This window comes from Thalassophryne amazonica, chromosome 14, assembly GCF_902500255.1.
Source record: "Thalassophryne amazonica chromosome 14, fThaAma1.1, whole genome shotgun sequence".
NCBI classification, from domain to species: domain Eukaryota; kingdom Metazoa; phylum Chordata; class Actinopteri; order Batrachoidiformes; family Batrachoididae; genus Thalassophryne; species Thalassophryne amazonica.
Window position 1 is genome coordinate 79218492 of NC_047116.1, and position 17823 is coordinate 79236314.

At 39.7% G+C, this 17823-nt stretch overlaps 1 protein-coding gene across 1 annotated transcript in view; it reads right to left on the reverse strand.

Moving 5' to 3' along the window:
• The window catches only part of gli2a (GLI family zinc finger 2a), a 299357-nt gene that overhangs the window by 142039 nt on the left and 139495 nt on the right, over positions 1-17823 (reverse strand). Inside the window, exon 3 of the mRNA XM_034187294.1 lies at positions 13816-13921. Within this exon, the coding sequence (XP_034043185.1) occupies positions 13816-13921 (106 nt within the window). The remainder of the gene's footprint in view (positions 1-13815; positions 13922-17823) is intronic.

The window sequence follows — 17823 nt, forward strand, 5'->3', positions numbered from 1 at the left end:
TCACCATGGAATATTCAACATCCTGACTAACTGAGGACACCAAATGCAAATCTGGAATTTTTGGAACATTACTTAGAAAAAGTACTACTTTGAAGATGCTTTTTTTGAGTTTTGATAATGTCTGATGGACATGATATTCTATAAACAAAATATCAAATCAAATCAAATCAATTTTATTTATATAGCACCAAATCACAACAAACAGTTGCCCCAAGGCACTTTATATTGTAAGGCAAAAGCCATACAATAATTACGGAAAAACCCCAACGGTCAAAACGACCCCCTGTGAGCAAGCACTTGCGTGGGAAGTGGGAAGGAAAAACTCCCTTTTAACAGGAAGAAACCTCCAGCAGAACCAGGCTCAGGAATATTTGATCAATATAGAGTTAAAATTGTCTCATTAATATTTGTAAATGCACACAGGGTGATCTACAAATAATCATTGATTTGCAAATGTGTTCAGATATCCACAAATGCAAATTTCATATTTGTAACTTGTAAATTGGTCTTTGCAAATAATGTTGTATTTGCAAATATAAAACTTAATTTGTAAAAAAAAAAAAAATTACATTTGTAAAACTGGAAATTGTATTTGTGAATTGAGTTTCATCATTTGTGGATCACCAATTACATGCATTCATCGCTTTCCTCTGCGACGTCATTTTGAGACATTCTTTTCGCAAACACAGATCCACAAACAAATGCCTACTGATTCACAAATACACACGCACACTGCATATCCACTAGATGGCAGTGTGGTTCCATTCATTGATGTGGCTGAAACTATATGCTCCTGGATGACTCTTTAATCGTGATCATTACTGAGTATTTAAAATGCTTATTGCAAAGCGTTCTTTTTTTTTTACGACATAATGCAAGTTTTATAAGTCCGCGGACACTGATCTGTGTGTTACAGATAAAAAATCAGTTTCCTCGGATCTGCGGAGCCTGGCTGTTGCAACAGTTGTCGTAAAGCGGTACTGGTTGGTTGCTGCGGTGACGCTGTGTGGCTCCTGTGCGAAGCTTAGCTAAATGTAGCAACTTTTAGAACTTTCAAGTTTTAAAAGAAGAATTTTGCAGCATGTCTGTGTCACGGAGCACGCACAGGCGCAATGCTGTTTAATACGCTTATTTGAACCACTGCGTTAAAGAGTACAACACTAACACCCCCGCCCCCTTTCCCATGATGAAATCCGCAGACACATAATTTTAAAAAATAATTCAGCTTGCCATATCAATGAATGGAACCACACTGCCATCTAGTGGATATGTAGTGTGCGTGTGTATTTGTGAATCAGTAGGCATTTGTTTGTGCATCTGTGTTTGCGAAAAGAATCTCAAAATGACGTCGCAGAGGAAAGCGATGAATGCATGTAATTGGTGATCCACAAATGCTGAAACTCAATTCACAAATACAATTTCCAGTTTTACAAATGTAATTTTTTTTTTTTTACAAATTAAGTTTTATATTTGCAAATACAACATTATTTGCAAAGACCAATTTACAAGTTACAAATATGAAATTTGCATTTGTGAATATGTGAACACATTTGCAAATCAGTGATTATTTGTAGATCACCCTGTGTGCATTTACAAATATTAATGAGACAATTTTAACTCCATACATCAACTCATTGTAAGAATTCTAAACACATGCACGCACGCACGCACGCACGCACGCACGCACGCACGCACGCACACACACACACACACACAATGTTATTGTTGTTTGTTTCTTGCCCATGACTAAACAAATAAACAAAAAATGTGATTTAAAAAAAATAATAAATGTACTAGCTCCCCACGCTCCCCCACAAAAAACAAGTTTTTTTTTTTTAATTGTAGATTTGTCTGTTTGCATTAAAAAAAAAAAAAAAAAAAAAACCAATGAGGTTTGCAACTTGATAACTGAACAGTTTCTTTTCGTAAAATAGGAAACAGACAATCTTCACATTTTTTGTTGGACCAGAACTTTTTTGACATTTTACCTTTAAATTTTTGCTGGCTTAGGGGCAAAAGAAAAATAAATCAAACAAACAAAAAAACATCTGAATAAAAACTCTAGCGTGCATCATTTTCACCTCCATATTGGAATAAACTTAAAAAAAATTTGTTGTTGGTGGTGTTTTTTTTATAGTAAAATACACTGGATTAATCCCTGAAAAGAAATTAAGTCATTTTAAAGGTGGAACATAAACACACATTTTATGTGTTTCCATTTCTTCGTATGTGAGTTTGTGTGTTGGAGCGGCGCCGTGCGATGCTGCAGTGGGCCTGTCAGCTGGGCCGAAAATAAAGCAGGAAGCACTGGCAGGTCTGCATGATGACAGTTATGACAGAATGACCAGGACTCCTCATTATACTACATGCAAACAGTGATGAAGGGGGCTCCGTACGGTGTCCGCACAATTCTTCAGACACTAAGCGTAACATGACACTCAGAAACCAGCGCATAACCAAATGCAGCCAGCGAGCGCCTGGCGTGGGCACCCTGCTCCATTTTACACAGACACCACAGAGTAATTAGGGGAATTTGGCGTGCACTGGGGAAAAAAAATGGTCAGATCAAGGTCTTGATGAATTAGCGGGAGCGCTCTGTCAGGCTTGCGTCACATTAATCAAAACAAACCGGGTGTGTAGCGACATGTTCGCGCCGTCTTCCCTCTCTTTGCAGGTGATAAATAGCTCTGCCTCCACCAGGTATCACCTGATCTTGCTGAATTTAAATGTAACATCACAGTCCTCACAAAACATCTATTGATCTTACTCGCTGCTTTGCTTTTTGAATATTTTAGATAAGCGCAAGGAGGCCTGGCGATGTAAAGAAGGCCAGACTTTTATGGTAATGCCCCACTAAGAAAACAAATGGTGTTTATTTTTAGGTCAGATTAAGACAAAAGTTCCACAACAAAGCAATGAAAAACTTTGCGACGTGCAGCTTCCATACGTACATTAAAATATATTGGAAATATGATATTTTCATGCACTTAAACAGGAACGTGTTTTAAATACAGATTTCACCCATTTAAAATTAAGTCATTGTTGCCAGTTGGACTTAAAAAAAAAAGCATTTATGCACTTCACATAATCATTGAGTGGACTTTGTGTCAGAGAGCATTTCTACTAGAGGCAGTGATCCTTGGCTGACTGCCTCATTTAGGGTGATGCCAGCACTAGAGAGCTCTCCAAATCACAAAGCATGAAATGTTAGTGAGCAGAGGAAATGTTAACAGCCTGTTGTTTTCATGCAAATGCATCCCTTCATTTGTCCCCCTCTTGCTTTGTCTATCTTGTCCACTGTCAAGAAACAGGGGGAAGAAACCCATTCCTGGACGCCGACAGCACCAAGGGGTGACAACTGCCTTCCACCCATCAAATTCAGTCTAGTTTACCTTTCAGACACTGTTGAACCACATTAAAAGTGAGCCACAACAGCCAGTCCTGATACAGTGCATCCAAAAAGTATTCACAGAGCTTCACTTTTTCTACATTTTGTTATGTAACAGCACTGTTCCAAAATGGAGTGAATTCATGTTTCTTCAAAATTCCACACACAACACCCCATACTGACATGAAAAAGGTTTTTTTTTTGTTAAATTTTTGCACACTTATTAAAAATAAAACACTAAGAAATCACATCTCATAAGTATTCACATCCTTACATGCAGGTTAGAAAAATTGTCCAGGTCTCCCTTGCAAAAGAGATCTCAATCAAATCAAATCAAATCAAATCAATTTTATTTATATAGCACCAAATCACAACAAACAGTTGCCCCAAGGCGCTTTATATTGTAAGGTAAAGCCATACAATAATTACGGAAAAACCCCAACGGTCAAAACGACCCCCTGTGAGCAAGCACTTGGCGACAGTGGGAAGGAAAACTCCCTTTTAACAGGAAGAAACCTCCAGCAGAACCAGGCTCAGGGAGGGGCAGTCAATGGGACTAACCTGGTTAAATAAAGGTCAAATTAGATTCAAATTCAAATTAAACTCAGTGATGCCAGTTGGGCTAAAATAAAGCATTTACGCACTTTAAAAAAAAAATGTTTGCAAATTACGTGCAGGTTCAGCGGATTGGAAACAAACAAACAAACAAAAATGTCCAATTTGCTCAATACTTTGTTGATACACCTTTAGCAGCAATTACAGCATCAAGTCTTCTAGAATATGATGCCATAAGCTTGGTGCACCTATCTTTGGGCAGTTTTGTACATTCCTCTTTGCAGCACCTCTCAAGCTCCATCAGGTAGGATGGGGAGTGTCGGTGCACAGCCATTTTCAGCTCTCTCCAGAGATGTTCAATCAGATTCAGGTCTGGGCTCTGGCTGGGCCACTCAAGAACATTCAAAGAGTTGTCCTGAAGCCACTCCTTTGATATCTTGGCTGTGTGCTTAGGGTCATTGTACTGCTGAAAGAGGAACCGTCACCCCAGTCTGAGGTCAAGAGCACTCTGTTGCAGGTTTTCATCCAGGATGACTCTGTACATTGCTGCATTCATCTTTCCCTCAGTCCTGAGTAGTCTCCCAGTTCCTGATGCTGAAAAACATCCCCATAGCATGATGCTGCCACCACCATGCTTCACTGTAGGGATGGTGCCTGGTTTCCTTCAAACATGTTGCCTGACATTCATGACAGATAGTTCAATCTTTGTCTAATCAGACCAGAGAATTTTGTTTCTCATGGTCTGAGAGTCCTTCAGGTGCCTTTTGGCAAACTCCAGGTGGGCTGCCATGAGCCTTTTATTAAGAAGGTGGCTTCCGTCTAGCCATTCTACCATACAGGCCTGATTGGTGGATTGCTGCAGAGATGGTTAACCTTCAAAACAGCAGAAATGTTTCTGTACCCTTCCCCAGATTTGTGCCAATCCTGTCTCTGTTGCGTTTGCAGGTTCAAAATGAATCCAAGAATTCAGACAGTAACCAGAATGGGATGTAAAGTGAATGCAAGGTGATTTATTGTCCAACAACATGTGAATAAGTCCAAACAGAGAATGCCCAAAGTGCTAAGCTGGAGTAAATGCGACAAACATAAATAAAAAATGCAGGGAAACGCACAACCGGGTGAAACGAGGGAGCAAAATATAAGGGATGACAAACAATTGCAAGGCTCATAAAGGGCTTAAAGATAAAGGATAAATACAACTGTACACAGTAATGTAAGGGAGGTAACAAAGATAAGGGCCGTCACACTACAGCACGAATGCTGTACGAATCACACACAATGGAAAAACAAACAGAATTTGAGCTGCATTCATATGGGACAGACATTTGTACAGCCATATATGAACATCCAGAATATGGTACCAAGGCAGCTCCAATGATTCTCACAATTCGGAGTGCTGCAGCACCCAAATCCAGTTTGACCACCAAGAGTACAATTCGAATGCGGACATAAACCTTCCCCCACGAAAAAATTAAAACAGAATAATATTAAGAAGACAAGGAATAAAAACAAACACAGCACAAAATCCCACAATCCCGGTGTTGCAGATCGAACCCCCCCCCCCCCCCAAAAAAAAATGGATCCACCCCGCCTTCACTGCGCATGTGTCATTTGGGACCAAAGCAGCTCGTCTCTGTACCCAAAGCGATCAAATGCAATAATGTGATTATTAACCATTGGATGACAAAGTAAAACCTTTTAAATCATTCTAAAGTCAGTTTTAAGCAGAAACAAGGTGATAATCAATGAGTCGCTACTGACACTTTGAAATGACAGAGGCGCAGTGAACGCAGCAGCTGCAGCTCATTTGGCTGCTGTGCTCTGATTGCTTCTTCCATCTTTTCTATTATGAAATAATGCTGAAATTATGTGGACATGATTGTTGCACAAAAGCTTCAGATATCTGTCGTTGCAGTTTTAAGCAGAAATGAGGTGATAATTGGTGAATTGCAGCTAATGACGCATGTGCAATGAAGGTGGGGTGGACTAAGTTTTAGGGGGGACCGTTTGGTCTGCAACACTGGCACCTGAGGTCTGGGTGGACGGCGGTGGGGGGGGCACGGCAGGGCTGGGTGTCGCACTTCACTTTGTCCAACACCTTCCAGCCGAGCTGCAGTCATGAGCCGTGTAGACATGTTCCGCGCCACGGGATTTCCAAGAAGTGATGAAAATAGGCTACACCAAGGAGCTGCACTCGCTGCAGAACATGACAAACTGCAAATTCAACATCAACTCCTTCTGTCCAGAAGGACAGACAATGCTCTATCAGTCTGTCATTGATGGGAACCTGGAGCTGGTAAAAGTGCTCCTGAGATTTGGCACAGATATCCAACTGGCCAACAGGGAAGCATGAAGAACAGTTATTTATAGCTACATTAAGGAATTTAAGGAAAAAAAAAAAACAACTTTGCAAGCATCATCACCACCAACCACTGCAAAGCAACCAAACGTGGCACCCTTTGCGCTCTTGAATTCAAAACATGTTGCTGCTTTTACATAGCACCTCTCTGCAAATATTTAAAAATGAATAAAATGAAACAGCTGCGCCAGCCAGTTTTGTCGGTACTGAAGTTTTCCCCTTAAGTGTGTGTTAACACCCATCGTGCGTTCCACTCCAGCAGGAGCCGATCCGTGTGAATGTGTGTGTGCGTCAGCATGCATGCGTTTGGAGTCCAGAGCACAGATGGCCCTCTTTTCACCCTCAGTCTCCTCTTCCTCAGCAGGGGTACATAGTCAACCTGTCATCTTTTATTTTCTTGTCTTTTAAATCTGTTTTATGTCACAGTCAAACACGGCACATAATGCTCAGCGTCACAGTGACAGCCCAGTCAGCCCTTCACTTTTTGGCTCAGTTCCGTTTTTGTCACAACAGTGCGGCACAGCAAATACAATACTGTCCCTGTTATGCAGATTCTCCAGCCTACCTCACAATCCATTGTCCCCTCACTCACGAACAAGACTGTGGGATACTTGAACTGCTTCACTTGGGGCAAGACCTCATTTCCTACCCAGAGTAGGCATATATATAATTTACACCAAACCAAATTTGACACCAAATTTGATGTCAATACAAGGATTGGGTACTAGTACTGCTGGCCAACAGGGTACAGGTTGGGCGAAGGCTGAGAAGGAGAGGGGGGAAAGATTGTTGTGGGACAGATTGAAAGTTAGAAAATGTGGGAGTGTGAGTCTAAAGACTTAATGTTGGTCCTCTGGTAAAGGAAAGAGGTGGCTGATATGAGGGAGAAAGATAAATATACTGTGTGTACAAGAGCCCAAACGAGAATGGAGTAAGGCCAGGAGTGTCAGAGTTGGGCTCAAACGGTCAAACTACGATGGTGTGGCTGCAAGGAGGAATATTATTGGTATTGGGGTAATTTTGAAGGAAATAATATACTAATATAATGTGCCTTAGAAACTTTGACTTGTGTAACGTTTGTCTGGTGCATCACTAGTTAACCACTTTAAAACAGAGGATTTTCTTAATAAGAAGATGAAATTTCAGCTGCCATTTGTCAGAAGGCAGAAAGGAGACTTGGGCCTAGATTTGATGGCATTTATTCTATGAAAACCCTTCTCTATATCACTCCACTATGAAGCTGTACCTGTTGGTGCAATAGACAAAAGTTGCACTGTACCCAGTCAAATTACAACCACAGAAGGATATACGAGGTCTGTCCATAAAGTATAGGTCCTTTTATTTTTTTTCAAAAACTATATGGATTTCATTCATATGTTTTTACATCAGACATGCTTGAACCCTCGTGCGCATGCGTGAGTTTTTCCAAGCCTGTCGGTGACGGTCATTCGCCTGTGAGCACTCCTTGTGGGAGGAGTCGTCCAGCCCCTCGTCGGAATTCCTTTGTCTGAGAAGTTGCTGAGAGACTGGCGCTTTGTTTGATCAAAAGTTTTTTCTAAAACCTGTGAGACCATCGAAGTGGACATGGTTTCAAAAAATTAGCTGGTTTTCAGTGAAATTTTAACGGCTGATGAGAGATTTTGAGGTGACACTGTCGCTTTAAGGACTTCCCACGGTGCGAGACGTCGCACAGCGCTCTCAGGCGGCGTCATCAGCCTGTTTCAAGCTGAAAACCTTCACATTTCAGGCTCTATTGATCCAGGACGTCGTGAGAGAACAGAGAAGTTTCAGAAGAAGTCGGTTTCAGCATTTTATCCGGATATTCCACTGTTAAAGGAGATTTTTTTAATGAAAGACGTGCGTCGGCTCGCAGCCGCCGCGACGCTCCGCCACAGGAAAAACACCTCTGTTGGAAGCCTTAAGGACAAGTTGGAACATGTCCAGCTGTTAAACAATTTCTCATATACTCACTCCACTGAAGCCATCAAAAGCCGCCTGGATTTTTACAAATGGTTATCAACACGGAGGTGTTTTTCCTGTGCCGCCGCTCCGCGCCGGCTGCGTCCCGACGCGCGGGACCCGTCTGCACGTCTTTCATTAAAAAAAATCTCCTTTAACAGTGGAATATCTGGATAAAATGCTGAAACCGACTTCTTCTGAACTTCTCTGTTCTCTCACGACGTCCTGGATCAATAGAGCCTTGAAATGTGAAGGTTTTCAGCTTGAAACAGCTGATGACGCCGCCTGAGAGCGCCAGCGGCGACGTCTCGCACCGTGGGAAGTCCTTAAGTGACAGTGTCACCTCAAAATCTCTCATCAGCTGTTAAAATTTCACTGAAACCAGCTTAATTTTTCGAACCGTGTCCACTTCGATGTGTCTCACAGGTTTAGAAAACATTTTGATCAAACAAAGCGCCAGTCTCTCAGCAACTTCTCAGACAAAGGAATTCCGACGAGGGGCTGGACGACTCCTCCCACAAGGAGTGCTCACAGGCGAATGACGTCACCGACAGGCGTGGAAAAACTCATGCATGCGGACGAGGGTTCAAGCATGTCTGACGTAAAAACATATGAATGAAATCCATATAGTTTTTGAAAAAAATAAAAAGGACCTATACTTTATGGACAGCCCTCGTAAGTCCTTTAGAAGTACTTAATTTCTTAAACACTGACTGAAGTCCAAAACTAGTTTGCAGCCAATGAAAATGGAGGGAGTATGTATAAAAACAGATAAGAATCCTCAATGATTAACTTGATATTTTTATTAAGCCTTTGAATTACATGTAGAAAAGGCCAGAAAGAATTCCACTGGATGCTTGTGGATGGACAGAAAATTTTTGAACGGGTGCCAAGAGAGATGTTGTGGTACTGTATGAGAATGTGGCACAGAAGTCTGTGAGGGTGATGCAGGGTATGTATGAGGATGATGTGACAAAGGTGGTGTGCAATTGGAATGATGGGCAGGTTTAAGCCAGATGTTCAAATTGTTTTGGTGTAAAATTTGTTGGTTTTCTTTAGCATTAGGATAGGTGATATTAAGAACATTCCAGCCTTCCTTAGATATGCTAAAAAACCCCTTAAGATAGCTATGCTAGCTATCGTAGCTATGCTAGCTATTTTAGGAAACCCCTTAATGGGTTTCTTAGCATAGCTAAGCCCAACATAGCTAACCTAACATAGCTAGCCTGATGATGCGAGGTAGTGGCATCAGGTTAAGGTTCAGGTTTATTTGTACACATAGGTAGATTTGTGAACAAAGGGCGTCCATGTTAGTCAGACAAAACATTGACAACTAGAAGCACTCAGAGAGTGCAAACCTCTGCCAAGGCCATGGGGTCACTGACTCCATAACATCTACACGCCGTGGAATCATTGAACCTAAAAAAAGTCTAACAATGATGTTTGCTGAGTAGTAAAAATGTTTCATCTGCTGTGACTGGATAGCATGTATCCTTAGCGCTTGGTATCACAGTTTATTGCAACTTGCACCTTTGCCAGAAGCAACTGTCATCTGAGCACTGATATTGATATTGCATGTGCTTATAGACAAAAACAAATAAGAGACAAAATTCAATGTATTATTCAACTAAACTGTAAATATATGAATTTTTTTAACATTTATGAAACATTTCTCTAAACAAGGCCATAGGGTCACTGACCCTAAAGAGATTCCCTCCTTGGCACAGTGATCTATTTGTTTTTGTCTCTTTCTCTAAAATTGTATATAATAATCATTAGATTATTAATATATAAACAAAAATAAATTTAAGAAATATTACAATTTGAAAACAAATGGACCCGAACGTGATGACAGCTGCAACTGCTTAATGCTAATTTTTAACATTGGAAATGCCATAGACATGCTAACGCGATCGTGATCCGGATCACCACTAAACTTTAATCACTTGTTCCTCTTGTCATTTCCAACCACTCCACAAAATTTCATCAAAATCCGTTCAAAACTTTTTGAGTTATCCTGCTGACAGACAGACAAACAAACAAACGCGACCGAAAACATAACCTCCTTGGGAGAGGTAAAAACACTGATAATGAGCATATGCAAAACAAAAACGTAGCACAGACACAAACAGTGTCTTTGCTAGTGAAAGCAGTGTTTTTTCACTACAAAATTTGTCAAATGCACCTGTGCAAAACCTTTTTTTTTCTGGATCAACTGTCAATTTAACTTAACAAAAATTCCTTCTGTGTTGATTGTTGGTATCTTACTGCTTTCCACTAATGTTTTTCTGCTTGCTTTATTCAAATTCTTGCATATTTGTTCAGGAACAATCTGTTTGAGCCTGTACACTCTGCATTTAGGGTGCCCCATTCTACAGAAACTGAACTTGATGAATGCATACTTCACTTCAGTGCAACTGCCATTAGTGGTTAGCAACACATCAGTTCATCTCCACCTACACTTACTACCTCCTTTAAAACATTTCAAACAATATGAGCATAATGACAAGCAACTTGATGAATTTTAGGTTAAGTGAGTTATTAAGTATGACAATTTGACACAGCTACAGTTAACATTAACAAAACAGTCAGTGCATCCAGATCCCATACAAAGTATTGTTTGGGGTTTACATTCATTTTACATATCATAATATTTCAAATTATGATAACTCTAAGCCCCCTGCAATCAATTCAGCTGGTGCTACATACATTATTATTAGCTATGGAACTATTCTTGGAGACAACAGTGAGGGTTGGAAATTATAGCTATTCCCTAACCACAACCAGAGCAGCTGAGACAAATGCCTGTTGTGTTTAAGTTTATGGAATTCTGCAGACTCAAAAGGTTATATTGTGCATAATCAGTTGGAACTACCTGCTGGAGTTGGGAGTTAAATATGATATCATGTTAACACACACTCGGAGTCCCAGAAAAAAAACAAACAAACCTATGTCTGTGGAATACACCCAACCTCCCTCTGCAGGATATAAACAAAATTTCAGCCTGAATGGTTTATCTGAAGTATCCATGACATTCAAGTACATTTAATACATCACAGATATGTAACTATTATCTGAATGTCTGCTGGTGTGTGACCACTGACTTGTTCTGTGCCGTGCTAACATCCCTATTCCACACGGTGTCATTCGACTACGATCTCCCATGATCAAAAAAACGGGATGAAATGGCTTAATCTGTCTTGCCTCCTAATAGGCTGTTTTATGAACTGCAGACCTGGCAACTGGCTGGCTTCTAAAGTACAGACCTGGTAACCAACCTGAAAACGAAAGAAAGTAGCTGCACTGTCGACCAGACATGATCGAGCTGTTCAACTCTGAAGAAAAACCGCAACAAATGCTGCTTCAGCTTCAAATTTTTACCCCGATGGAGCATGATCAAACACGTTTGAAGCACTAATCACTACGAATGCCCCATTTAAAGAAGTTCGAACATAACTGTTACCATATACTATCAACAATTTTGAGAATCAGGATCAAATTTTTGAAATGTTGGCTGTAACTACTATGCATACCAAGTTTCTTCAAGATTGACAAAGATGGATTAAGAAGTTGTTATATAACAGCTGAGTGGATCCTTGTCATTTGATTGGTGGCTTGTATGTCACGTGACATGGATTATTCCGACCATTGCTGTTGTGTTTCATTGACCGTGCAATAGTTATTTTTTAGCGCGCAATTTTGGTGCTATAGGAAATGTGCTATTGCACGGCCCGACCACCGCACATGCTCACGCTACCAGGGGCGGCGTTTTGCTAAACATGGTGGAATTTATTTTGCTGATGGACGACGATTTGAAGGAGCTAATTGATGCTGTGAATTCTTCTGTCACACACACACACACCCCCAAAATAATCCAACACGCTGTAAGACATCTGGAGGCATGAAGAGCTGTTGGATGAAAAGCTCGACAAATTTCTGATGTAATTTTTTTGCTGGACTGAGGAACTACACCAAGTCTTTTTTTTTTTTGGAAGTACACTAAGTCAGTGCACCGAATCACAGACTACATCGTTGCATTTTTGGACTTCAATTTAAAGTTTGTGTTGGACTGTTAAGCACCAGTGGAACATCAAAATGTAATTCCCTTTTCTGTTGTTTATAAATGAATAAAATAGGGTTAGGGTTAATGACAAGAATCTATTTTAGCGGTTATATAAAACAAATAATGAATGTTTTTAGATTCTTTCAATGGAATGAATATTGAATTCAGTGAAAGCTGGAAAGTATGCTTCACCCCGTTGAATGGAACATTCCGTCTTTCAAATATTCATACCATTGAACTCATAAACGTTCATTATTTGTATACTATGATGCTTCAAAAGGTACCCAGTTTTGCTATTTGAGATTAAACTGGAATAACCATAAGATACCCAGCTTCCCCAACCATTGACAAGGAAGTGCAGCAAGGTGCAACTTCTTTCTAATTAAAACAACAGGCAAAGAAACTTTCTTATAAACCAAAAATTACATTTATTTAAAGAATCACGTCTGTGTCTATGAGGTAGATTGTTGCTAAACCTTAACATTGTTTTGTTAAGACACTCTGTGATCTATAGCTTTTGTGAAAAGATGTGAAATATGATTTCTGTTGTCTAAACAATTAAAGGGGTACCATATATTCCAGACTATAAGTAGAAGAAAAAGATATTTAAGTCACACTGGTCTATAAATCTGTTATATGTTATATTGTCTTGTGTTTTAAACATGGTGGTATTGTGTCATGCAATAACTGCAAAATTGCACTGAAACACTATTTAAATATAATGCAAACTCCATGTAGGGGGAGTAGAAGCTAATGAGGTATAGTTATCAAAGCAGGCACAAAAATCTCAGAGTAAAGTGGTTCTTGCAGCCATTGAACAGTAAAACATGTCTGATCAGTAGTTCCATTCAGTGTAATTTTAAAGTTTGAAATCTCTTTTGTAAGACATTTGTAAAACATAATAGCCTTACCTTAGCTTAGCCTAGACATCCTGCTTGTTGCTGTTCTTGTTGTTTCACACAGTCCAAACAAGTGGAATGCAGAGCATTATGAAAACTACATTTCTTCCTTTTATTCAACATCATGAAGTTTCATTTTGAGATCATGATTTATTAAATTCACTGTTTCTCACAACACAAGTTTTTGAGCTGGTGTACAGCTGTTGCGTAATAGCAACATTTCTGTCTTTGCATGTTTGAAAATTCTTTCTTATGCTTTCTCTTCTTGTGTTACATTGGTTGTCATCAACCTTAATGTTGCATTCCTGCCACTTTCTACTCCACAGTGTATCATTCAGTATAAAGAAGCAGCTTGTCATGAATGAAGATGGTGCCATCTTGTGGCCATAGATGAAAATGCAGATTTTTTTTCAAATACAAGAAATATAAAGAATATATATTGGAATATACATCAGAAAACCTCCCAAGCTAGTAAAAAACAACTTATTGTCCAGAAAATATGGTAAATCATCTGTTTACTTCATGTCAGATGCAAAGTTATTTCATTTACATTGTATTATGTGTGGACATCATTTATTTCAAGGTGACTTACCCATGCATAGGATGGAGTGGGTGTGGCTCATAATGGTACCTCCCTTCATGGTGTCTCATATCAATTGGGATAGGTGTGTGAAATGTGGGGAAGAGGTGATGGGCACCTGCAAATGCAAAAGAGAAAATAAAAGTTTAAAAAAAATACAAAGCAAGCATCTTAGATGTCCTGAAACATCTTAAACACAAATGGTTCATTTGGCATAACTTTGCAGCTATCTATCAGTGATGGCTACCAATAAGAAGTAGGCCAGTATAAAAAGAGAGTGAACAGAAAATGTAACTGGACTAGCACCAGCTTTCCAAAAAGAAACTAAGGACTATATCTCAGTGATTAATGGCTCTATCTCAACAGTTGACCCCGGTGACAAGACAAAACATGTAGCGCAAATGCTGTAGGGATGTGTTCACTGATACATTGCTATTTGCACAACAATAAATCTCAGTCCCAACCTGGGTGTAAAGAGCCTGGCTTAAGACACTACATTATTCATGGGTGAGCCATGGACATAATATAAAATAAACTAGTTGGCGTGGCACATGATACGATTGCACCAATTGCTTACATGTTGCTATTAATAGGATGCACTAAGAGGTGAGGACTGCATATAGAACAGCGTCTGTCCATCCATCCATCCATCCATCCATCATCCATCCATCCATCCATCCATCCATCCATCCATCCATCCATCCATCCATCCATCCATCCATCCATCCATCCATCCATCCATCCATCCATCCATCAAACCATTTATTTGTCCATCTAAGATTCATGCATGACTGGAATGTGTGGGGTCCATATTGGAGATATGTAATATATCTATATGTTAACAGGCCATCATGGGGTCAGAAAACCAGTGACTGACCTGCTGATTGTAGTCCATTTTACTGGGACTCTGCTCTTCATGTACTGACTGACTTTTCAGACATCCGTCTTTGAGATATATGTGTATGGTTGCATAAAGCAACATTTCTGTCTTTCCATGTTTGACAATTCTTTGTTATGCTTTCATTTATTTCTTTATTTTATTGTTGCTAATATGGCCAAAGCAGATAGTCACCCCACTGAGTCTATAGTCCTAAAACCCCTGAAGAAGATTTCTTTTGAACTAGAAATGAATGCAGAAAGCTGTCAGAACATTTATCATCCCTCCATCATTTCTTTATATGCAGTGTAACCTACAGGAACTATGATGCAAACAAATTATATTTGAGTTGAAATTTTGCACATTGGGATTGTACAAAGTAATGAGCAAAAATAATAAATAAAATGCACAATAATTATTTTTATGGGCTATAAAGAAGGTGATGCATTTGTAGTTTGTGCACCACATAAAAATACACACAAAGGTAGTGAGATAATGTTGTACAAGATAAACAAATATCAAGATCAGAATGCAGGTCTTGATTAGAGATCCGTGCCTATAAAACAGCACGAGGTTTCACTATAGCACTTTACAGTTCCCATAATCCACCAGTAATTGGAACCGTCTCAGACAGTCTGTGGTTTCTGCCTTGAGTACTGTATGTTCATTAATGCCTCTCTATCCACTATGACCAAAACAGGTTTTACACAACAATTGTCTTTTTATGTGACAGACAAAGAATGCACAAATACACCATTTCCTGCCATAAATGTTTTAATAGCTTGAGGGGAGCCTCATTAGAACAACACAGCCGCTCTTCATTAATTACTGTCCTCACAAAGGCTCACTAGGAGACCTGATCATGGTGAAGATGCACGAGGCAGAGAGATGCAGCTCTCTCAGGCTAATCCCTTACTGCTTTTAGGATTCTTTTGGTGGCGCACAGTTTTTTTAAAGCCTGGGATTATCTAAGTGCAAGGACCACCAAGGTTAAAAGGTCAAAGCTCAGAATCAGCAGGTCCTTATCTTTTTGTGAGTGACTAGTTGAGAAAAGGGGAATATAACATTTGCCCAAAGTACTTACTCCCCTTATGTTCTGACATCTTATTATTGAATAAAATTGTGTTTTGTTTTTTTTTTAGTAATGATTTTTGGGAAAACATCTTTAATTTTGAAGTGCAAACAAGTCTCCAGAACATGATCTGAAGGCAGCAGACACGAACAGACTCAACAAGCTCAGCAGGAGAGCTGGCTCTGTCCTGGGGGTTAAGATGGAATGGTGGAGGTGTCAGAGTGGAGGATGCTGAGGAAACTGCGCAGCATCCTGGACAATGCCTCCCGCCCCCCCACATGCCACACTGACGTCCTGTCAGAGCATCTTCAGTCGTAGACTGAGACCACTGAGATGCACCACAGAACGCCACAGAAGGTCTTTCCTACCTGTGGCAATCACACTGTATAATTCCTCCCCCTTCTGCAGGATGAATACATAATGAACAGAGTTATTCAGTGACTCAGAGTTATGTGCAATATTGTCAAACATCTTGTGCAAATGTCTTCCAGTCATTTTGTACAAATTTGTTGTATTTATTGTTTTTTGAAAAAAACTTTGTTCACTTTTTTACTGTTTCCGTACTCTAGCAAAATACAGTACGCTCACCAGTCTGAGTCCGCTTTATATTTATGAGTTACATTCCCCAAATTAGACACCAGGATCAGGGTGCCACCATGCAAGACTCTCAACTGCTCATATGGAGCAACTTGGGTTTGAAGGATCTTCCATAACAGTGAATTTGTCATTTTTTTCCTTAAGGAATTGAACCTATTGAACCTCTGGTCATAAACCCGCTTCTCAAGTTTACAAAACATCAGTGTTACAAAGAAATGCTGCTCGTGAAATGTTCTCATTTCCACTGAACTCATCATGAGCAGCAGCCTGAGAACTCGACTGGGCGGAAACTTTGACAAGGTTCTCCCATGCTCTGCCGTCGTTGCGAGGATAAACAGAGTACATTCTGATGGAATTTTCAAGGGACAGTTGCACGCCTCCACAGAATAAAAGTCATATAAAATTGGATGCAAATTGTGTTCATTTGAAGAGCGTCGTTCATTCACATGATGCTTTTCTGCACAGAGAAATCAAATGCTTGCTTATGGCCATTTTGCAAGTTGCTCTAATAACTGTCAGAAATAAGTGTGTGTGTGTTTGCATGTATGAAGTAGTAAGATTCTGCACTAAAACGATGTGAAGGCTGTAATGGTGGTTAACCCTCTGGGGCAGACGCAGTCATATACGACGGCTAAGACCAAGCCTTACTAAATTATAAATAACTTTTTAATGATATGAGATAGAAACTTGCTTTTTTTTGCTGAAAAGTTAACTCTGCAGACTTTCGAGCCAGCCATCGGCCATCTTTGTACTCCTCATAGAAGCTGTGTGATGATGTGCGCAATGTGAGTATCCAATCGGAATTGGTTCATCATCACATGGTTTTCCAAAATCCAATCGTAGGGCAGATTTACCTCACGTGAAAAGCCAAAGATCATTTTCAGGAGTGATATGTTACTAGTTGGCCCGTTTGAATAGCCCCCTGGGTGCTCCAGTGTGCCCTGTGCCATTACACACAGCGGAAATGAAAGCAGACGGAGAGCCTCTGATGACAATCTCACGTTCTCAAACAAAGAGTGTGTAACTATCAGGATTGCTCCACTAGTTTGCATGTGAATGTTACTGGATAACTCTGTTGCTTTCTCGTCGTAAAGCACTGTTTACCATATCAAAATAACAAAACGCATAGACCATTTTTGTATATATTGTTCAAAATGTGCATTTGTGTTTATTGTTTGAACCTTTTTGTTGTACAGTCTTTCACACAAGACCTCAACTTACCTTTATAAAGTGTCAAAACAGTTGTTTATTATAGTTTGCTGTGTGTTTTGAATAAATGTGTGTGGAAGTGTGTGGAAAATTATTTTTTGCTTTACTTTTTCCTTGCCTATTTTTGATTGTAAACCTTTATTACACTTATAAAACACAACAAAAACATATATATTCTGAAAGCACAGGTTGTCCTAAAAAAAAGAGAAATAAAACTTGATTGTGGGATGCAGGGAGAGCTGTTAACAACAATAATAAAATATTT